This window comes from Diabrotica virgifera, chromosome 2 (assembly GCF_917563875.1).
Source record: "Diabrotica virgifera virgifera chromosome 2, PGI_DIABVI_V3a".
NCBI classification, from domain to species: Eukaryota; Metazoa; Arthropoda; class Insecta; order Coleoptera; family Chrysomelidae; genus Diabrotica; species Diabrotica virgifera.
Genome location: NC_065444.1, coordinates 170,799,319 through 170,824,612, shown reverse-complemented (window position 1 = coordinate 170,824,612; position 25,294 = coordinate 170,799,319). Strand labels below are relative to the sequence as shown.

Sequence of the window (25,294 nt, the reverse complement as noted above, 5' to 3'; positions counted from 1 at the left end):
TTTATTATATTCAATTTTGGCAATAATAACTTTTTTATAAAAGCTTATAGTCTTTGAGTTCTACGTGAAAAAGAGCTTTAAAACATACATTTTTTTACGAAAAAAATAAAATATTTGATCTTGATTTACTCAAAAAGTATTGATTCATATTGATAACTTTATATAACAAATTTTGCTTAGAATTTGTCCCTCTATCGACTTATGGTATTATTATTAATAAAATAATTTTCACCCCCGAGAAGGGGTGGCATCCACCCCCAGGGTAAAAACGCATGTTGGCATCATGTCACCTTTGTTCCTTGAGGTATTCTCTAACTACTTACCAATTTTCATGAAAATCGATGAAGGTTCAACGAAAACGGAGTTGAAAACCTTCAGTGCTAATCGCGAATTGTAACAATTATGTATAATAAATTGATGTTGAAATGTAATGAAATTTATGCAAAATATTTACATGGTCAATTGATTTTCACCAAATGCTCCAATTTATAGCTACCACCAGTTGTGAAGTTCAGGGCGTCAGTTGTTCGATAAGCGTGACTAAAATGCCTGCATATATTAAGAAATTCCTCAACTATTCCCCTTTTTATAAAAACCATTAATAATTTAGCACGCGTCCTTTTCAGGTAAATAACAGAGAGTCGAATCACTTTTATAAACGTTTTAATGGTTATTAGTGTTACCATTAAAAAAATGGTATAATTAAGAACTGTAAAATTTATTTGAATTTATGTCCTTGTTCTTGTCAAACTTTATGCTTTTCCAATCGCCAGATTTTTGTGTCTTATTTTATCCAACACTTTCCTATCTAATCTAATCCGTTGTCATTTACTTTATTTCTTCCATATTTTCGTTTTTGTCTACTTACTTCCATACCTTTCCCATACATCTTAATCCTACTACTTTATTTTAGCTCCACTCTCTGCTTTCTCCTTCAGCTCTATACTAGAAATTGTTTTTCAATTTGTAAATTTTATTCTTTGAGCATGCCTATGCCAGATTAATTGTTTTGAGACCTTGTTTCGTTTTTATTTATATTTTGTATTAGGAAGAATTTCTAGACAACCAGAATTATTAATTATATTATATAAAAACAAATGATTTAACAGGGATTACATTCTTCCCATCAAGGGGTAGATGAGGACATTTTAATTAACAACAAAAGTAGGTATAAATATTTAGGTAAAGGAGGAACACGAGTAGTAAAATAAAGATGCAATTATAACTGAATTTTCGCTATTTTAACGAATGACAACAAATAATCGTATATGTCTTTTTTACCTAAAGCCACCAGATTCGTTATATTAAAAAGGCTTTGGATCTTCAATTCTTTGCAATATACTTTGTATCAATAACTCTTATTTTGATATAAAGATTTTTAATAACAAACATTTTTCTACACTGCAAACATTGAGAGTTCTACACGAATTCCAATAAATATACAACCCACAAAAGGGTTAAATAAGTAAAAAAAATTAACGTAGAAATTTTGGGATCCAAGAACAAAGTAACTTCATGTGCAAATAATAAGAACAGCCTAGAAACGAATCAATTAATAAAGGACATAATATCGATCTAATGTATCAGTTCTTCTGCATTAAAAACTACAAAAATTGTAAAATAAGCTGCTTGGAAATTACTTCGTACAGGAACTATAAAGTAAATTTTACAGGGTGTTAGTAAATAAGTATGAAAAACTTTAAGGGGTAATTCTACATGAAAAAATAATGACGGTTTGCTTGATAAACATATGTCCGCAAATGCTTCGTTTCCGAGATACGGGGTTTGAAATTTTTATTTTAAACTGCCAATTTATTTATTGCTCTAAGATCAAAATAAAACATCTTGGCGCGTATTTTTCACTTCCTAATACGAGTGCATTATCATAGCCCAGTAAATGAATGGGAAATTCGGCGATACCGTGTAATTTTCAGGGGCAACTCCGAATTGCATGAAAATTTGGATTTAGGTTCTACTTACCCTCCACTTCAAAGTTGAAATTGTGCCGTTGGTTGATTTTACTTGGGGGGTGACAGTCACCCCTTCTCGGGGGTAAAAAAACATACGTTCAAGATAAGACCGGAAATGGATAAATTGCCTGATTTTAAGCAACTTTTGTTCTATAGAGTTTTTTACTTAAGTCAATACTTTTCGAGTTATTTGCCATTGAAAATGTTGATTTTTCGACAAAAAAACTACGTTTTCAGACGGTTTTTCGCAAATAATTCAAAAAGTAAATATTTTTTCGAAAAAAATATCCTTAGCAAAAGTGTAGCTTATAAAAAACCCCAAAGAATAGTGTATCAGTGAAGTCTATCAATCAAATAAAAACAAAGTTGTAGCTCATGAAAAATACGTTCTTATTCGTCTAATTCCAAATCGAATATTTCAAGGTGAAATCACCGAAAAATTAAGCACTTTTCGGGAAAAACCCATTTAAACTTTTTTAAAGGGTTTATAAAAAGCTTTGTTTTAATTTTTAAACAAAAGTTTTAGCATTAAAAATAAGCCAGTTACGCTCAAAATAAAGTTGGCCCTCTTTTTTTTTTTTGTAAAACATCATGAAAATCTCGCCGTGTTTAGCTCGCCAAATGAAATTAATCGCTACCGCTTTACAAACAATTTACTTACCTATCTATTTTTTATATGATCTGTCAGTCTCACCGGTTTAAAGTGTTTATTTTTGAAAGGGTTATAATTGAGAAAGCTTGAATGGGTCACTAATCACGAGTGTATGCAAATTTTGAACAGCCATATCTTAACCAATTTTTGTCTTACGGAGAAACAAAATAAAACTAGCATATTTATAATAGCAAAACCTACATTTTTTTACTCTTTAAGATTTTTCTTATCACTAATACTTTTTAAGTTATTTTGAAAAAATAAAATTTTTCAAAAATTTTTAGAAAATTTTTTTTTTGCTATAAAACCAAATGTTTTTAAAAATAAGCCCTTCAAACCAATCAAACTTACAGATCATATAACAATACACATACAGTTAAAATAAATGGTAAAGCCAAACGATTAATTTCATTTAGGGTGCTAAATAGAGAGCGGTTTTCACGATTTTTTTTACCAAAAAAATGGGGCCAACTTTTTTTTCAGTGTAACTCGTTTATTTTTGATGCTGTAAACTTTTGTAAAAAACAAATAAGTCTTTTTCGATACTTTAAAAATGTTAATAAGGTTTTCCCAAAAAACGCTTTTTTCTTCGGTGATTTCGCGTTGAATTATTCGATTTGGAATTAGACGAATAAGAATGTATTTTTCATGAGCTACAACTTTGCTTCTACTCAATTTGTAGACTTTACTGGTACACAATTTTTTTCGTTTTTTTTTATAGGCTACACTTTTGCTAAAAATATTTTTTTCGATAAAATATTTACTTTTTGAGTTATTTGGGAAAAATGGTCGGAAAACGAAGTTTTTTTGTCGAAAAATCAACATTTTAAATCGCGAATAACTCGAAAAGTATTGACCTACGTAAAAAACTTTATAGAACAAAAGGTGCTTAAAATAAGTCAGTTTATCCATTTCCGGCCTTATTTTAAACACGCTTGTTTCACCCCCCGAGAAGGGGTAAATGTCACCCCCCAAGTAAAAGCAACCAACGGCACAAATTCAACTTTGAAGTGGAGGGTAAGTAAAACCTAAATCCAAATTTTCATTTAATTCGGAGTTGCCCCTGGAAATTACACTCCAAAACGGTCATTTATTGGGCTATCAAGAACTATTTAAATAATAATCCAAAACAATAACAGAAAATATTAGTAATACGATTTTAAATAGGTGCAAAGCTACAACAAATGTTCAAAATGACCTACTTTAGAGGTGACTGAAGAATTTTATATTCATCATTGGCGCGCAAACGGGTAACGCTCTGAATTTTTTAAATAAAAAAATAGTACGCCACTGAGATATGTCAAATTAAAAATAATTTTTGAATTCTTGGTTCCATTTACAACAGAAAATTTCTCTTGCCATTTTTTCACATGATGCGCCGTTTTTATGCAAAAAAGTAAAAAATCTTAACGTTTACAATGTATTTGAAATCAGTTTCTATGAATATGGAAACACCTCGAATACTTTGTAAGCGTTAAGATATTTTATTTTTTGTATAAAAACGGCTCTTCATATGAAAAAATGGCAAGAGAAATTTTCTGTTGTAAATGGAACCAATAATTCAAAAATTATTTTTAATTTGACATATCTCAGTGGCGTACTATTTTTTTATTTAAAAAATTCAGACCGTTACCCGTTTGCGCGCCAATGATGAATATAAAATTCTTCAGTCACCTCTAAAGTAGGTCATTTTGAACATTTGTTGTAGCTTTGCACCTATTTAAAATCGTATTACTAATATTTTCTGTTATTGTTTTGGATTATTATTTAAATAGTTCTTGATAGCCCAATAAATGACCGTTTTGGAGTGTAATTTCCAGGGGCAACTCCGAATTAAATGAAAATTTGGATTTAGGTTTTACTTACTCTCCACTTCAAAGTTGAATTTGTGCCGTTGTTTGCTTTTACTTGGGGGGTGACATTTACCCCTTCTTGGGGGGTGAAACAAGCGTGTTTAAAATAAGGCCGGAAATGGATTTATTTTAAGCACCTTTTGTTCTATAAAGTTTTTTACGTAGGTCAATACTTTTCGAGTTATTCGCGATTTAAAATGTTGATTTTTCGACAAAAAAACTTCGTTTTCCGACCATTTTTCCCAAATAACTCAAAAAGTAAATATTTTATCGAAAAAAATATTTTTAGCAAAAGTGTAGCCTATAAAAAACGAAAAAAATTGTGTACCAGTAAAGTCTACAAATTGAGTAGAAGCAAAGTTGTAGCTCATGAAAAATACATTCTTATTCGTCTAATTCAAAATCGAATAATTCAACGCGAAGTCACCGAAGAAAAAAGCGTTTTTTGGGAAAACCTTATTAACATTTTTAAAGTATCGAAAAAGACTTATTTGTTTTTTACAAAAGTTTATAGCATCAAAAATAAACGAGTTACACTGAAAAAAAAGTTGGCCCCATTTTTTTGGTAAAAAAAATCGTGAAAACCGCTCTCTATTTAGCACCCTAAATGAAATTAATCGTTTGGCTTTACCATTTATTTTAACTGTATGTGTATTGTTTATATGATCTGTAAGTTTGATTGGTTTAAAGGGCTTATTTTTAAAAACATTTGGTTTTATAGTAAAAAAAAAATTTTCTAAAAATTTTTGAAAAATTTTATTTTTTCAAAATAACTTAAAAAGTATTAGTGATAAGAAAAATCTTAAAGAGTAAAAAAATGTAGGTTTTGCTATTATAAATATGCTAGTTTTATTTTGTTTCTCCGTAAGACAAAAATTGGTTAAGATATGGCTGTTCAAAATTTGCATACACTCGTGATTAGTGACCCATTCAAGCTTTCTCAATTATAACACTTTCAAAAATAAACACTTTAAACTGGTGAGACTGACAGATCATATAAAAAATAGATAGGTAAGTAAATTGTTTGTAAAGCGGTAGCGATTAATTTCATTTGGGGAGCTAAAAACGGCGAGATTTTCATGATGTTTTACAAAAAAAAAGAGGGCCAACTTTATTTTGAGCGTAACTGGCTTATTTTTAATGCTAACACTTTTGTTTAAAAATTAAAACAAAGCTTTTTATAAACCCTTTAAAAAAGTTTAAATGGGTTTTTCCCGAAAAGTGCTTAATTTTTCGGTGATTTATAAAAGTAAAACCTAAGTAAGTAAAACCTAAATCCAAATTTTCATTTAATTCGGAGTTGCCCCTGGAAATTACACTCCAAAACGGTCATTTATTGGGCTATCAAGAACTATTTAAATAATAATCCAAAACAATAACAGAAAATATTAGTAATACGATTTTAAATAGGTGCAAAGCTACAACAAATGTTCAAAATGACCTACTTTAGAGGTGACTGAAGAATTTTATATTCATCATTGGCGCGCAAACGGGTAACGGTCTGAATTTTTTAAATAAAAAAATAGTACGCCACTGAGATATGTCAAATTAAAAATAATTTTTGAATTCTTGGCTCCATTTACAACAGAAAATTTCTCTTGCCATTTTTTCACATGATGCGCCGTTTTTATGCAAAAAAATAAAAAATCTTAACGTTTACAATGTATTTGAAATCAGTTTCTATGAATATGGAAACACCTCGAATACTTTGTAAGCGTTAAGATATTTTATTTTTTGTATAAAAACGGCTCTTCATATGAAAAAAAGGCAAGGTATATTTTTGACACAGATTATAGGAGGAATTCAAAAATGATTTTTAATTTTACTATTTTTATCTTTACTATTTTTTTCTTTAAAAAAATTCAGATTATTTCCGTACGCGCGCCAATGATGAATATAAAATTCTTCTGCCACCTCTAAAAGACGTCATTTTGAACATTTGTTGTAGCTTTGCACCTAGTTAAAATCTTATTAATAATAATTTCTGTTATTGTTCTAGTGTAGTATTATTATATTAAATAGTTCTTGATAATGTATTAAGAAGTGAAAAATACGCGCCAATATTATTTTATTTTTTTGCATAAAAACGGAGCACCATATGAAAAAAAGTCAAGAAAGGATTTTTATCATAAATTAAACATAGAATTTAAAAATAATTTTAGTGTGAAATATCACAGTGGCGTACTATTTTTTTCTTTAAAAAAATTCAGACCATTACCCGTAGGCGCGCCAATGATGAATACAAAATTCTTGATTGTATTCTTGATGAATACAAAAGTCTTAGAGCAATAAATAGAGTGGCAGTTTGAAATAAAAATTTCAACACCCCGTATTTCGGAAACAAAGCATTTGCGGACATATGTTTATAGAGCAAACTGTCATTATTTTTTCATGTAAAATTGCCCCTTAAAGTTTGTCATACTTATTTACTAACACCCTGTATAAAACTAAACAGAAGGGAATCAGAATCAACCAAAACCACAATGCTAATTTTTCTTTTAAACGACAAAATTATGCAAAAAAAGTTTCACGGATGATTTTTACAGAATCCGTCTCATTGCCTTTTCCAGTCTCATAAAGAAAAGTGCGAATACGCGTGTTAAAAACTGTTTTATAGAATGGAGACGGTTAAGTGTAGCACGAGTAAACCAATCAGATTGACACTGAAATCCAAAGGGAAGGTTTACAAAGTGTTTAAAATGTAAACACTGTTTCCTGAATATAATCAAGGATAATTAGGATAAGGATAATTCAAAAAGCGAATATGTTAACATAACAAACACAGTTTCAAATAATTCCCAAAGATTTCCCGTTACACCACCTGCTAAACAGAAAGCAACTGTGACACATTTGAGGGACTATGACGAACAGTTCATTAGAAATATAATTTACCATTTTCATGAGACTGGGCGTTGTCGTGTAGATAATCATTGAAGTTTTTGCAGAAAAAAGGCACAAAGAGACGTACCTACGAGTGGACTGGAAGTGTGAGTTTTCTCTACAGAATTGTATAAAATAATCGGGATATAAATGAAATAAAACTAAATAGAATCGACATTTATTACTCGAACCGAATGATATTCTCTTCCTTCATCTTAAGTATTTAGACAATATTAAATACTACAGAAGTGAACGCAAGCCTATTGCGTATGTTAATGAAGCCTTTGTACGTACACTCTGCCTGCAAAGGTAAAACAGTATATGTGAAAAAAGTGAGTTTTGAGATAAATGACTTTTTGTTCTGGTTGTGCCGTTTTGTCATTTATAAAGTTAGACAAGTGAAAATTGGAATATAAAAAAAGCATGTTATTATAATAATTATTATAACAGCAAATATGTATAGTTTTTTCAAATGTGCTTGAAAAATGACATATACTGTTTTACCATTTTTCCAGTATACCCAAAGAGTATATAAAAGACTTTATACGTATATACCGTCGGGGGAGATAAAAATTCCCATTGGTCATACTATGGTAAAAGAGTATATGAAATGTTTATACTATTTTACCATTGGAATTGGGACACCGTTTTTATGAAATATGTTACCGTATAACAGCATATACCACATATATATTGTTTTACCAGTAGAGTTTCAAAAAATAGATATAACATAATACCAAGAATAAGCAGTGTATGATGATGTATACTATTCTGCCTTTGTAGAGTTTGTCGAATATACTGTTTTACCATAGCAGAGACGCAAGTACACGTACTCATATACTGTTTTACCAGTGTCCAATTTTGAAAACTAAATGAGATAGAAATAAACAAAAAATTGCATAAGAAAGAGAGGAAAAAATTACCCAGTTTCGGCGGCAAATTCAAAAATCGATTTTTTTCACATATACTGTTTTACCTTGGCAGGCAATACTGACTAAGCCATACAGCTTGTCAGATGATAGTGGTAAAGGCTTGTTCAAAAATATTTCAAAAGGAAGTAAATTGGTTATCTTACACGGGTTGAGCAAATCAGTATCATGCCGTATGCCCCTGTGATTCTTACATCAGGTACCAAGTCGCGAAATTAGCATGATGATATTATGAATGCAGAAAATTACGAAAAATAGTTAAACAGTTAATCTCCAATCTGCCTGTATAATCTGTTGTTGTCACTGACAGTGCTCAGTATAATAAGTTACAAATTAATAGAGCACCAAACAGTAATTTTAAAAAAGCGGATGAGTGCAGTCACGGAATGTTTTCACCTCCGATTTAGTTGAACCTCAATATATCTTCATGCAAATTGATGAGTTGTTATAGGATACCCAAGAAACAAAAGTGCCATGGTGCGCACTTGCACTTTTACCCTGGGGCGGATGCCACCCCTTCTGGGGGGTGAAAATTATTGTATTAAAAATAATACCATAAATCGATAGACGGACAAATTATAGGTACAATTTGTTTTATAAAGTTATTAAAATTAATTAATACTTTTTGAGTTAAAGATTAAAAGTTTTAATTTTTCGTGAAAAAAATGCATATTTTAAATCGGTTTTTCACAAATAACTCAAAAACTATATTTAATAAGAAAGTTATTGTTCTTACTCGAAGAACTATACATATAGTGTTAATTCCAAGTGAGTTATGAGTAATTGAATGTATATTTTTGTCGGCGAGTACTCAAATCTAAGTATTCAAGCTTAAATGACGGGAGAAGGAGGCATTTTATAAAATATACCTACAAACACTTGTCAAAGTACATACGAATACCTATCAAATGAGCTTCTGAAGAAGTCGACACCATCAAAATTAAGCAAGTTATGATGAAAATAAGAGAACCCTTTCGAATTTTTTACGAAAAAGTGAAAAATTAAACATACGTCATTTACACAAAAATTAAAATTTATAGTAATCTCTATAAGACTTTCTTTAAATTAGCATAAGTAATGATCTCAGAAATTTTGACCGGTTTAGCATGCATATTTTGGAAAAAATATGATTTAAAAAAAATCAAAATTTTTCAAATATTTGTAATTTTCTTTTCTTTTGATAATAAATAAAAAAATGAAAAAAATATTTTTAAGAAACGCTTTTCTTTAGTTACGAGTGACTAAAATTAAACATATTATAAAAAAATCAACCAAAAAGCAAAAAATAAAAAAAATTTTAAAAATCTAACACATTCGTCAAAGAAAAGCGTGGCGCATCTTCATCGAATAAACGGTTTTCGCACCACGCTTTTCTTTAACAAATATGTTAGATTTTTTCATTCTTTTTTATTTTTTGCTTTTTAATTGATTTTTTATAATATGTTTAATTTTAGCCACTCGTAACTAAAGAAAAGCGTTTCTTAAAAATATTTTTTTCATATTTTTTTTATTTTTTACTTTTTAGTCCTACACTTTTCAAACATTAAAATATAACGTCATGTTTATTAAAATATGTATAAAACATATAATGTACAAACATGAAAAGTAATCGGAATCGGCAAATAATTTAATACTTTATTGTTTAGTTATGAAGCATAACGTAAACAATTAACGTAAAAAGTGAAATTATGTATAGTTCATATAATTAGCTACAATCTGTAAAAGTTTCAAGTTTCTTCATTGTAAAAAACAAGAGAATTTAAGCATTTTCCGTTAAAATAGTTTTTTATTTAAACAATAAATAAAAATTTTTTTTATTGACTATTCGTGTATTATTCCCGCGAATGCATATGTCTGCAAATTTTTAGTCATTTGCATTGAAGAAAAGGCAGTCAAATTAACGTCCAAAGCTTTGACCCAAACGATTGAACTAAAGAAAAGCGTTTAATTAATTAATACGACAAAACGAATTCTAATGTTAATTGTAGCACAAAACGTCTCTACCGGTGGTTTTTCTAAGACTACGATAAAAACACGAATTTTTTGAATTCGAGTTTTGGTTGAAGTTTTTTGAAATTTGACACGAATAAACGCCGATTTATATATAAACAAATATATGAGCGTTCAAAATTTAAAACTTTATTGTTTATTAATGAAACAAAACGTAAACAATTAACGTAAAAATTGAAATTATGTATAGTTCATATCATTAGCTACAATCCGTAAAAGTTTCAAGTTTCTACATTGTAAAAAACTGTAAAGAAAAAAGTAAAGAAAAGCGTTTAATAACTCCAAAAAAAATACTCAATACCTATACGTAAACAATGACAAAAACAAATTTTAGTATTTGCTTAAGGTGATACAGTAGCGATCAACAGGTAGCCAAAACGCGTTCCAATATTGCGGCTGTAATTTTGAATATTTTTTCGAGATATTTGGCACACGTATTCGTAATATCATAAAGATTGGCGGTACAGAGCCCAATTTGAAAAATATATTAATATGTGGAAATTACTCTGTAAATAAATACAATATTAAAAAAACGAGCCTGTACCGCCATTAAGAAGAACAAAAAAATACACTTTCTTCAAATAAACTTTTTTATCCGATGCCTAGATTTTGTGTCATTTTGGAACTACTAAAATTGTTTATTTCATTCTTCTTCTTCTTTAAGTACCGTGCCCAAATTTTTAGGCGTGGGTAGCTTCCATAACAATTTGCCGATATCGTTCTCGATCTTGTGCGGCATGTAACAATTGATCTGCTGATAAGCCAGTCCATTGACGAAGGTTTCGGAGCCATGAATATTTCTTTCGACCAATTCCTCTTTTTTCGTCGATCTTTCCATTGAGTATTAACTGCAGCATCCTGTATCTGCTACCTCTCATTATATGCCCCAGATATTCAAGTTTTCTCTTTTTTATCATCTTCATTAAGTCACCTTCGCCTTGACCTACTCTGTTTAAGACTTCTCTGTTTGAAATGCGTTGAACCCAAGATATTCTGAGCATTCTACGATACGACCACATCTCAAAGGCTTCTAATTTGTTCATCATGTTAACCTTCATGATCCAGGTTTCACATCCATATAGTAATACAGGATACACATAACATTTTAGGAACTTGATTCTTAGTTGTAAATTCAGCTGAGAGTTGCTCAGAATAGATATAAGTTTCATAAATGCTCCTCTTGCAATTTCTATACGAGTTTTAATTTCTTCATCCGGATTTAGTGTCTCGTTTATCCAACATCCTAGGTATTTAAAATGGTTAACTTTTGTTATTGATTCATCACTGACAATTAGTTGCATAGGGCCGACGTCTTGTTTACTAACCACAAGTAACTTTGTCTTTGTTGTATTTATGTTAAGTCCGTTATTGGAGCATTCTCTAGTGACTCGATCAATAAGGAATTGAAGATTTTCGATATTTTCAGCCATGATCGCGGTGTCGTCTGCATATCTGATGTTGTTAATAGTTTCTCCCCCGATTCGAACTCCACATTGTCCTTCCAAGGCTTCATTAAAAATTATTTCTGAGTATACGTTAAACAAAGTTGGGGATAACACACAACCCTGTCTGACACCTCTTTGAATGCAAATTTTGTCTGTTTCTTTGCCGTCTACCAGAATAGAAGCTTCTTGATTCCAATATAGATGTTGTAAAAGTCTCAGATCTTTATCATCTATTCCAATCATTTCTAGATATTCAAACAACCTATCATGTTGAACTCTATCAAACGCCTTCTCAAAATCTATAAAGCAGACGTAAATTGGTTTCTGTACTTCCCATGATCGTTGAAGTAATGTTAACATTGAGAACAAAGCTTCCCTTGTTCCCAATCCTTCTCTGAAACCGAATTGTTTGTTTCCCATTGTCTCTTCACATTTCTGCTTGATTCTATTAAGAATTATCTTAAGAAGTAGCTTGAGAGAGTGGCTCATGAGACTAATTAGTCTAAAGTCTTTACATGATGATGTATTAGGTTTTTTTGGGAGTGGAATAAATGTAGACTCCAACCATATCTGTGGCATCATTCCAGTCTCGTATATATGGTTATAAATGTTTGTTAATTGTGAGACATTATCGTCATCCAGAAGTTTGAGCCAGTCTGATGGTATTTGGTCAGGGCCTGGAGATTTCCCATTTTTGCTCTGTTTGATGGCTTTCTCTACTTCCGCTTTTAAAATACTAGGACCAGTATTCGTATACTTTGTGGTGTTAAGTGGTGGCCTCGTATTAGTAGTTCCAAAATGACACAAAATCTAGGCATCGGATAAAAAAGTTTATTTGAAGAAAGTGTATTTTTTTGTTCTTCTTAACGGCGGTACAGGCTCGTTTTTTTAATATTTTAATTAATTACAGAGTAATTTCCACATATTAATATATTTTTCAAATTGGGCTCTGTACCGCCATTCTTTATTATATTAAGAATACGTGTGCCAAATATCTCGAAAAAATATTTAAAATTACAGCCGCAATCTTGGAACGCGTTTTCGCTACCTGTTGATCGCTACTGTTTCCTCTTAATAAAATATTTTACTTGTTTTGCGATTTCTGTTGAATAATTACCAAGATAGAAACGTAACCATGTAACCGGGACCCTTTAATCTTTTATATTAAATTTAACAAAAAGTAAGGGGTTTAGTAACCCTTGAAATTAAATTTTAAATAGTTTTAGATGAACCTGATATCATAAAAATTAACGGAGTTACTCTAAAAAAAATACAATAACATTTTTTTGGAAAAAATTTTAGAGCATAAATTTTGAAAATTTTTTGGAGAGCATAAATTGTATTGCTATCAACTGATATTTCTGAGAACTTTGACAAAAGAAGACAAGAATTTATAAAACCAGTGTAAGACCAATAATGACATATGCATCAGAAACAAGACCCGATACAGCCACAACACAAAGACTATTGGAAACGGCAGAGATGAGAGTAGTGAGAAGAATTACAGGAAATACAGTGAGAGATCGAAAGAGGAGTGAAGATATCGGAAGACAATGTAACGTACAGTGTATAGTGTGGAGACACGTGTGGTCAAAATAGCAAGCGATAAATCACCAATCGGTAAAAGAAATATATCGGCCGACCGCGCAAAATATGGAGTGACAACCTCCAACAAGCAGAATTGCTAATAAATAGGAAGAAGAAGAAGAAGAAGAAGAAGATGTTATAAAATGCATAATTTTTCCTTCATTTAAGCTTGAATACTTTTGTATACTCACCGAAAAAATATACATTTAATTAGCTATACTTAACTCACTTTGAATTAACATTAAAAGGATTTTCGAGTACGAAATTTATTAGATTTTTTATATTCATTAATGGTTTAAAACGTGCAATTTACTTTAATCCAAATCTTTTATATTTAATAACTCAAAAAGTATTGATTTATTTTAATAACTTTATATAACAAATTTTACTTAGAATTTGTCCCTCTAGCGATGGTTATTTAAAAAAATTCACCTACGAGAGGGGAGGGCATCCTCCCCTAGGGTAAAAGCGTAAGTTGACACTATGTCGCTTTTGACGCTTTTGTTCCTTGAGATATCCACACTTACCAATTTTCATGAAAGTCGAAGGAGGCTCAACGAAATCGGAGTATGAAATCTTCAGTATGAAATCATGAAACCACACAAACAAAGGTCATATTCAATAAAAAATTGACAAGTTGCTTCAAGAAAATACTTACAGCTTCCACCACATTATCCACACTTAAACCGTCTTAAACTCTATAAAAATGGTGTGCACCTAAATAAAAAATGGAATTGCAAACCAAACCATTTTAGGAGCTGTTAAAGAAACTTGCGCGAAGGCAGAAATAGCTAATACTAACATGAGGAGAACGCGATGGTGGATTGACGAAATACGAGAGAAAATGAAGAACAAAAAAGACAAATGGAAGAAATTTCTAAGCACAAAGCACCCGGAAGATTACGAGACATATAAAGAAAAAAAGGAAAGAGGTTAAAATAGCGGTGAAAACAGGAAAGAAAAGGTCATGGGAGAGGTTTGGACAAAAAATGACAAAAACTTATAGGGAAAACCAAAAACTCTTCCAAGGCGCATTAAAGTAACTCAGACAAAAGAAAGAGCACACGATGCTGGATATAAAAGACAAGAATGGAAACGTACTAACAGAAGAAAAACAAATAATGGAAAGATAGAGAGAACATTTCAAAGAACTAACACATGCAGACAAGGACAATATAGTGGAGATACAAGAAATGAATGAAGAACAAGTGGAAACCATAACAAAAAAGGAACTAGGGAAAGCAATAGAAAGACTAAAATTAGGCAAAACACCAGGAAAGGATCATATCACCCAGGAAATGATAAAATTCATGGGAATAGAGAGAATGGACAGCATGAAAGAACTAATGAATGATATCATAAATAGAGCAGAAATACCAAAGGACTTTAAGAAAGGCATTATACTAAAAATACACAAAAAGGGAGACAAGAGAAACTGTAATAATTTTCGAGGTATCACCATATTAAGTATCCTTGGGAAGGTATTCACAAGAATAATAGAGACAAGAATAACAACCCAAATAGAAACAACTATGGAAGATAACCAGTGTGAATTCAGGAAGGACAGAAGCACGTAAGACCTAATATTCACAATAAGATAAGTAAGTAAGACGGTAATCAATAAGAATAGAGAGATACATATATATGCTTCATCGACCTGGAAAAGGCGTTTGACAGAACCGAAGAAAGGACGTATGAAAGACACTAAAAGAAAGGGGAGTCGACAGACACATGATAGAAAGTAATAAAGGATATGTACAAAAATAATACAAATAGAGTAAGAACCAATAAAGAGAAATCTACTTTCTCGGTGGTACTGGATGAAGCAATAAAGAAAGCCAAGAGAAGAATGAGAAAACTAACATTAGGATACTGGCAAATGAAAGAGACTCAATTTTCGGAGCTACTATTTACAGATAACATGGTATTGATAGTAGAAAACAGAGAAGACTTACAGAACAATCTTGAAATCCTAGAAGAAGTACTATCAAACATAAATATGAAAATTATTACAGAAAAAAACAAAAACAATGATAATTTCAAATACGAGGAAGACACACGCAATAGAATTAGACTGGAAACAACTAGAGCAAGTGAAAGGTTTTAAATACCTACCTAGGAGTAATAATTGAATCAAATAGTAAACAAGTCATGGAAATAAACGAGAGAATGGGACGAACAGGAATCTCATTTAACATTATGAGAAAACATTTTTGGGGAAAAAAGAGATATTCGGAGAAAATAAAAACGGCAGTCGTTAGATCACTAGTTAGACCAGCAATCATGTATAGCAGCGAGACATAGACATTGACGGGGAGGCAAAAATCCAGAGTCAATGCTATGGAAATGAGGTTCCTGAGGAAAATAGCAAACCGAAAGAGGACAGACAAAATACAAAATAAAACAATCAGACAAAATCTAGAACTAGAACCAATCAATAAAAAAATAGTAGAGGGACAACTTACATGGTTCGAGCACGTGTGTAGAATGTCAAACGAGAGACTAACAAAACGAGTGTTCCAAACGAGAGGGCAGGGGAAAAACCAAAGAGGAAGACCAAGAGTTACGTGTGTAGATTAAATCAAAAAAGAACTCGAGAACAAAGGATTGACATTGGAAAGTGCAAGAAACCTAACACAAGATCGGAAAGCATGGAGACTACAATGTCAAACTCAACTCCACCAGCCTTACACATAAAGGTAGAGAGGCTTAGTACTAGGTAAGTAAAAAAAGTAAGTAAAATATAGTCATATTGTCTTTCAAACAGTTATGGGATGTATCAGATTTTTATAACATTCTAAGTGCTCTAACTTTTTTGCAATCACAGGCTAAAACAGTACACAGTTGCTCGAAATGATATAGTGTAGGTTACCTCCGAGGTCCAGAAATGTACGGTGAAGAACATCAACAAAAATAAATCGTCAATGATAAAAAGAGAAGATAATTAACAAATGAATACAATAGGGAACAGACATAATACAAAGAGATATTGTTATCTTCTATAGGATTGAGAACGACGCAAAAAATAGCTAAAATGGGAGACTTCGAGAATTGGGATATTTGCTATGTTGCCCTATACAGGGTGTCCCGAAAAGATTGGTCATAAATTATACTACAGATTCTGGGGTCAAAAATATGTTGATTGAACCTCACTTAGCTATATACAATAGTGCACACAAAAAAAGTTACAGCCCTTTGAAGTTACAAAATGAAAATCATTCTTTTTTTCATGTATCGAAAACTCTTAGAGATATTTCATTGAAAATGGACATGTGGCAATCTTATGGCAGCAGCATCTTAAATAAAGTAAAATTTGTGTACCCCATAAAAATTTTATGGGGGTTTTGTTCCCTTAAACCCCCAAACTTTTGTGTACGTTCCTATTTAAAGGAACAAAACTACCTACCATAAAATTTTTATGTAAATATATTAAAAAAGAAGCTGCATATCGATAAAAACTCGATTATCGAAAAAATACTAAGAGGCAAAAAAGTTTTAAAAACGTTGTGTTTAACTAATGGTACTACAATAATGAATTAATTGGAACGTACACAAAAGTTTGGGGGGGGGGGGTTTAAGGAATCCAAACCCCCATAAAATTTTATGAGGTGGACAAATCTCACTATAATTTTGTTTTAAGATGATCCTGCCGTAAGAATGATACATGTACATTTTCAATAAAAAATCAATTTTCATTTTGTAACTTCAAAGGGCTGTAACTTTTTTTATGACCACATTTGTACTAAGGTAAGTTAGGTTCAATAGAACTATTTTTGACTCCAGAATGTGTGGTATAATTTATGACCAATCTTTTCGGGACACCCAATACTGTACAATATAGCAGAGAAAATGAAAATTATCTATTTTACAATAGTTCTAAGGAATAGATATTGAATGAAACATAATTTTAATGAAAAGAAATTAATATTTTTCATTCTGTACATAAAACAAAAATATATTTTATACTTAATAACATATTAGAATAAGTACTGTAGTTAATAAATTATTAGTATACCTACTACTTCTTAAAAGGTGAAAACTACAAAAATGTACCTACATATATCAACAATTGAAGTAGCTTAAGTGACGTATTACCATATAGTGACCATTATTTGTATAAATACTTTTTAACATACGTCTTAAAAATATAATCCGATAGCACAAGATATTTAAAATAATTTGTAAGAACATTTAAACAAATTTTAAATCCAAAAATTAATAGAAGACGTACAGATGATTCGAATAATTTAGAAATATATGAGTAACACTAAACACTGAATAAAATGTATATTATATTTTAAGCGTTATACAGGGTGTAACAAAAGTGCAGGTCATAAATTTAATCACATATTCTGGGACCAAAATTAGTTCGATTGAACCTAATTTACCTAAGTACAAATGTGCACATAAAAAAAGTTACAGCCCTTTGAAGTTACAAAATTAAAATCGAGTTTTTCTAATATATCTAAAACAAATTATTTTATGAGGGTTATGTTCCCTTAACCCCCCTCCCCCCATCTTGTGTGTACGTTCCAAGTAAATTATTATTGTGGTACCATCAGTTAAACACAATGTTTTTAAAACTTTTTTGCCTCTTAGTACTTTTTCGATAAGCAAGTGTTTATCGAAATATTTTGAATATTTGTCGAATCCACCATATATTTGTATATTGTCAAGTACGATGATAGAAACCTGTTAATAATCTTAAAATTTATTTTTGAAACATATTAAAAAAGAAGCCATATCTCGATAAAAGGTAGCTTATCGAAAAAATACTAAGAGGCAAAAACGTTTTAAAAACACTGTTTAACTAATGATACCACATTAATAGTTTAATTGGAACGTACACAAACATTATGGGTGTTTAAAGGAACAAAACCCCTAAAATTTTTATGTAAACATATTAAAAAAGAAGTCGCATCTCGATAAAAACTGGCTTATCAAAAAAATACTAACAAGAAAATAGTTTTAAAAATATTGTGTTAGCCGTACCTCAATAATAATTTAACTGGAACGTACACAAAAGTTTGGTGGGGGCGGGGGGGTTTAAGGGAACAAAACCACATAAAATTTTATGAGGTGTACAAGTTTCACTGTTATTTTTTTAAGGTGACATAAGAATGCCACATGTCCATTTTTAATAAAAAATCTCTAATAGTTTTCGATATATTGAAAAAAATCGATTTTCATTTTGTTACTTCAAAGGGTTGTAACTTTTTTACGTACACATTTGTACTAAGGTAAGTTAGGTTCAATCGAACTGCTCTTTGTTATTTTTGTTACAATAAGAGTGAATAGCTGACTGTGAAAAAATCGATATTTTATGAAAACAGTGTTTATAAGGTAAAAACAACTGAGGTTTTGAAGAAAATTAATAGTTAGACTAGTAAGATAAAGAAATATATACTAGATAAATACTAAAAAACAAAGATTATCAGATATAGGAAAATGGACGAAATTAAAAAGATGTTTCAAGCACCGGAGAAAAACGATTAGGTCAAACGATTAGTATGATCAAAGATTATAGACTTAGCGCGAAAACTAAAGGTATGAATAAAAAATTAATCTAAACAAATCTAAATCCTTGGATCACTTTGAAAATGATTCAAAGATTAAAAACTGTCGTACCTATATAAATAATATAAAAGAGATGATAAAAGTACATATCGAACAATTGGACAAAATAAAGAATAAAAGTCAAGCAACGGAGAAAAACGCGACAACAACAAAGGTGAAATAATTATGTAAGTATTATGAAAGATGATAGATAAGGGCGAAAGCGCAAAATTTCGCGCCGACGTGTTTTAAATGCATTAATTTTTTTCGTATCCTAAAAAACTAACAAGTATTTTTGAAAAATTTAAACGCAGAATGAAAGATTACATCATAATGATTAATTATTATTAGGTATTTTGGTTATTACCGTAGAATAACAAAAAAGTTTTTTTTGAATGAGATATTTGAAATAAAAAATCACACTCAAGTTTCTCTTTTTTTTTTATCCCTGTAACTTATTAAAATAAACATGATAAAAGCTTTCAGGGACTTTCGGCCCTTGGTAGTAATGCAATCTTTCATTATGCGTTTAAATTTTTCAAAAACACTTATTATTTTTCTCAAGATTCGAAAAAATTAGTGCTTTTAAAAAGTATTAGAGCTGAAAGTTAGCGCCTTCGTCCTTAAATTAAATCTGTTTATAGCAAACCAAAATTCAGACCATGCATTTTGACACAGACATGAACAAAAGCAGCAAATTAATAGAAAAAATCAACGACAAAAATTAATTGAAAAATATAGATATTCTCTAAATTCAAACAAAATATAAATTTAAATAAAATTAAAGATGATTTTTCTAATTTCTCAATTATGTAGTAGAACTAATTTGCTTACCTTGTTTTTTTCTTTTTAACTCCATTATCATTTTTCTTCTTGTCATTCTTTTTCGTACTTGTATTTTGCGTACTGCCAATTTCAGTAGAACTTAAGTTATGCGACTGAAGTAGCACTACATCTTCATTTTTTCTCTTTACCCCATTGGAGTTGTTGTTAATATTTTCCATTCCGGGTGAGTACATCCCCAAATCTTGGTGGTGTATGGGAGAACCGTCCAGTTTTTGAGGAGAGCCTTTGTATTCCATCGGTGATCCCATGTTTCCAAACATGTCGTGCTGTTGTTGAATCCCGAGCATCACCTGTATAGAATGCACATTAAGGTTTTCCTGATTCTTGTTTAGAAGAGTCGATGCCAAAGATGGCAAAGGTTGGTTGTTGAAGTCATTAAAACTTTGATCGTCAAACGGCGCACCTTCCATACTTTTAATTAATGGAAATAATCAGAACAATCTATATCAATTTACCGATAATTTTTTAATCAAACAATTGCTACGAGCTTCAGTTAAGCAGATAAACTGACTTCTGACATTATTATTTTAGTCAATTTATATTTAACAAGCTCAATTAGGTCCAGAAATTCTGTCCAATTGTGATCCTCGTTTTCAGCGTCAAACTTCACGCTATTGGCTCGAGCGGCGAGGGATGTGGCTTACGCGCGAAACAGGGCGTCGGGTCCTTTTTGTTTGAATGAAAACCATGTGAATACTATGTCGAGATAAGGGCACCACAGGTCCTATTGTTGGTTTTCGTAATTTTCTTGGGTTATATTTGATGGTGGTCACGTGGATCGCAATGATGTGGGTTTGAAATAATTGCCTTTTTTCTTGTGGGAACGTGATTCAAGAATAATTTAAGTATTTCTGTGTACAATTTTGTATTGAAGGATTAAAGAATTTTAGCAATATTATTTGGAAACAACTAACAGTAAAAAACTAAATTAATTTATTTATATGATTTTCAAAAATGTGTTTGGATTAAAGATTTACTTATAAATTTTTATTGGGGAATTTTTTTCTTCTTCTTCTTCTTCTTCTTTGGGTGAAAATCCACTAATGGATGCTAGAGGTCATATTTTCCATTAACCAGTGGCGTAGCGTGAGTGTCGGCTACCCGGGGCGGAGGACAATTTTGCCGTCCTCTTATTTAGGTATTTTAATTTAATGTATACTATACATTACATACATTAATTATAGAGAACTTTTCGGCGAGAATAGTCATCATTATTTTGCATTATAATACAGGTTAGATTTTAAATAAAAAAGTTTATCTAAGTTTTACAATCACGTTTAATAATTCTCTGTCAATATTATCTGCAAAGCATTTACTTTCTGAGCGCACAATTTTATGTCAAGTCCCCTTGTTTGTAAATATTTTTGTGCATCTTTTACTTCATGTAGCACCGGTTGCCACAGGCACAAAAAAACAAAGAAATGAAAATGACTGTATCGAAACTAGTAAAGCACCTGCATCTGTCCTAGTGTTTAAGCTTTCACATGCCTCTGTCAGTTTTTCCAAAGTGACGAGAATGTCTTTGTAATGATGCCATGTCACATTTACGGCATCGTCTCTTGCACTCCACCGCGTGTCTTGAACCCTTTTTAAGAAGCTTTTGCCTGTAGCTGCTATCATAACTTCCCAACGATGTGCCGATGAGAAAAATAAATAATAGCAACGTTCTAAAGTGCCGAAAAAATTTACTGAATCCACCTCAACTGAGGCAGCGTGTAAACAAACTAGGTTTAACGAATGATTTGAGCAAGAGCAAGGTACGAATTCAGCTGTAGGGTTTATTTCTTGAATCCTTTGCTGAACTCCTGAATACATTCCAGCCATAACTGTGCCATACAGTTGCTTATATCTAGGACATTAGCTTGAATCTTGTCCAAAATCATCTTTGAAATTAATTCAGCAGTTTTGTCTTTAGTTTCAATGAAATCTATAAAAGATTCCATTATTTTTACTTCCTGATTTTCAATTACTAGATACGTATCTTAATAGGTACCTGATTCGTTTGATCTTTAGGAGAAAGATCTGGAGTGCTGTCGAATATAATTATTGAATAATACTTAGCCTTATTTTTTATTTGCCCGATGATATGTTGGCGAACATTATTTCCCAAAATGGCAATAAATTCGTTTGTATTTGTGGTGACATATAAGTAATTGAAATTTTGTCACACATTTTAGAACTTACAAGATGTTCACGAAGTACAGGATCGTATTTTGCAATTAAATTAACTAATTCTAAAAAGTTCCGTCTTTTGGTACTGGTGTCGCTTTCTATATGTCCACGTAAAGCCAAATTTTGTTTTTCAAGGAATCTTATAATATCAAACATTCTGATAAGAATTTCCTGCCATTTCTTTATTTCTTTTGTCACTATGTCTTGCTCTTTTTGTCAATAGTCTGTCCTTTTTGAAGTCTGCTCTCCAACTCCTCCCATTTGCAATAATTTTGGATGTGTAGTGCACTTGATTCGTGACTTGAAACCTTAGGATTTAATTTCCACCAAGTATTAAATCCATCAGATTAGCAAAAATTAGATCCATCCGATGTATTTACGTTATCAAATAAACGACAACAAAAGCAAAATAATTATGCTTTAGATGGAGAATAAGCCATCCAAGTACGTAAAACTTTTTCGCCGTTAGTCAATGTACGGTAAAACCATTCCTTAGTAAGCCGTCTTGTCTCTCCTTTTGATTTTAAAGATTCCGTGCTATTTTCAATCGGTCCGAATTTGTAGTTGCTATAAAAATATGATCTGGTTCTAATATTTACAAAATATTTTTATTATTTATTGTTAAATTTTGCCGCCCCTAAAAGTGACGCCCGGGGCGGGCCGCTCGATTTGATTGTCTAGCCCTCTACGCCATATTATAGCAGCACCGACCATACGCAGTTGAAGATCGAACTCTGAACAATTTTGATGATTTTTCAATTTTACCTCGCTGTATCTTTGGTCGCTGTAAATATTTTCTCTTGAAATTTTTACTGTGTCATCTTTGACGTACATATTTAGATAACAATGAGCTTTATGCAAAATGTTTATACAAATTAAAAGATGAGTTGTTAATTTTTAAAAATTTTGTCGTCAGATTTCGTTAATTTCATGTTTACTTAAAACATTTAATTGACATTAAAAAACACAACAACAAAACATAATTCATGAAGAAGTTTTCTGAAAAATTTGAAGTCAAAATATGCAATACGAAAAAAGTTATGTGCTTTTATAGACGAGCGGCACACCAAAAAAACACATATTTCTCGAGATACTGTGTGATGTGATGACCACGGTGGTGTGGTGAATGGCTAATTTTGGTCATACTTTATGTTTTTGATGGTGCTGAAAACGAAAATTAGGTTTATTTTGAATTTTACGTGGGAAAACATTGGCAAAATGGTAATTTTACCCTAAAAATTAAAAAGTGATGAAATCACATTTTTGCGTTTAATAACTCTGTTCCATCTTAATATTTTTTTCTGAAATTTTTATAGTATATATTTTTTACCTTTCTAAAGACAATGAATGGTACATGTTTCAATATTTCTGTCTCATTATATAGCACCTATACTAGTGGCAGAAATAAGAGCAGCCATAATATCACTAACAGAAGGTAGAGCTCCAGGACCATACGGAGTACAATCTGAATTTCTTAAACTTCTTGATGATGAATCTTTACGAATAGGTACTATGTAAAATCTTTAATAATATCTATGACACAGGCAATATCCCAAAAGATTGGCTAGTTTCAGAATTTCTTACCTTACCAAACAAACAGGGAGCAAAAAAGTGCGGAGAATATAGGCTAATAAATCTAATGAGCCATACATTAAAACTTTTTCTTAAAATTATACATCGTATAATATACAAGCTATGCGAAGAGAGAATACAAGACACCCAGTTTGGATTCATGAAAGGCGTAGGTACAAGGGATGCACTGTTTAGTCTACAGGTTTTATTTCAAAGATGCAGAGATATGACTTGCGATATTTACACTTGCTTTGTGGACTACCAAAAAGCATTTGATACAGTTCAACACCGAAAAATGATGGATGTTCTAACAAAAGCCCAAATGGATGATAAAGACCGACGTATATTACAAAATTTATACTGGAACCAATCAGCCACAATAAGAACGAATCTTGGAGTTGAACCAACGGAAGCGATCCAGATTCTACGAGGCGTTAGACAAGGTTGTATACTTTCACCTATATTATTTAACCTATATTCGGAAGAAATATTTAGTGAATCCTTGGAAAATTGCGAACATGGAATACTTCTAAATGGAGAACGCCTAAACAACATCCGCTATGCAGACGACACCGTTATTTTTGCAGACAGTTTGAACAGTTTACAGCAACTAATAAACAAAGTAAATGAAGTAAGTGAAAGACTTGGACTTCAAGCAAATATATCAAAAACTAAATTTATGATCATCAGCAAAAATAAAATTAGAGAAGCCCAACTACTTATCAATAATACACCAGTGGACCGAGTAAAATAGTATAACTATCTTGGAACAATAGTAAACGAACAATAGGATCACTCACAAGAAATAAAAGGTAGAATAGAGAAGGCTAGGAGTGCATTCAATAACATGGCCAAACTCTTTAAAAGCCACAACCTTAATCTGGAGATAAAAATAAGGCTCCTACGATGTTATATCTTCTCAATATTGTATTACGGAGTTGAATCCTGGACACTCACTGAAGCAATGAAGAAAAAACTTGAAGTATTCCAGATGTGGCTATACAGGCGAATCCTAAGGATATCATGGACGGACAAGATAACCAACGAGACCGTATTATACCATTAAAAGGAGAAAGTTAGAATATCTCGGACACATAATGAGAAACGGCACTAAATACAGATTAGTGAAGGTAATCCTTCAAGGTAAAGTATTCGGAAAGCGAGGAATTGGGAGAGAAGAAGAATAGCATGGTTAAAGAACCTGAGGAAATGGTTCTCCACAATAACAACTAATCTATTTAAAGTATCAGTTAATAAAATAATTATAGCCAGAATGATCGCCAAAATTTGAAACGAATAGGCACTAAAAGAAGAAGAAGGGTAAAATTCCGATTTTGACAATGTTCCTCCATCTAAAATTTAAAAGAAACCTTATTTTCGTTTTCAGTACCGTCAAAAACATAGTGTAAGACCAAAATTAGCCATTTACAACACCAGTCAGTATCTCGAAAAATAAGCGTTTTTTTTTGGAAGAGTGCCACTCGTCTATAAAGTAACATAACTTTTTTCTTATTGCATATTTTGACTTGAAATTTTCCAGAAAACTTCTGCATGAATTATAGTTTATTAGGTATTGGTTAAAATTATAAACTAAAAAGTTTGTCACTCAACATTTTTATGTGAACATGAAACTAATGAACTCTGACGACAAAATGTTTAAAAATTAACAACTCCTCTTTTAATTTGTATAAACATTCTGTATAAAGCTAGTTGTTATCTAAATATTTTAAAGACAACACAGTAAGATTTTTAAGAGAAAATATTTACAGCAACCAAAGATACAGCGAGGTAAAGTTGAAAAATCATCTAAATTAATTTTTCG

General features: G+C 31.2%; 1 protein-coding gene across 1 annotated transcript in view; it reads right to left on the bottom strand.

Moving 5' to 3' along the window:
* The window catches only part of LOC114335595 (retinal homeobox protein Rx-B), a 42,613-nt gene extending 22,388 nt beyond the window's left edge, over positions 1-20,225 (bottom strand). Inside the window, exon 1 of the mRNA XM_050644099.1 lies at positions 19,717-20,225. Coding sequence (XP_050500056.1) covers positions 19,717-20,138 — 422 coding nt within the window. The 5' untranslated portion in view covers positions 20,139-20,225. The remainder of the gene's footprint in view (positions 1-19,716) is intronic.
* Between the last annotated feature and the right edge of the window lie 5,069 nt (positions 20,226-25,294).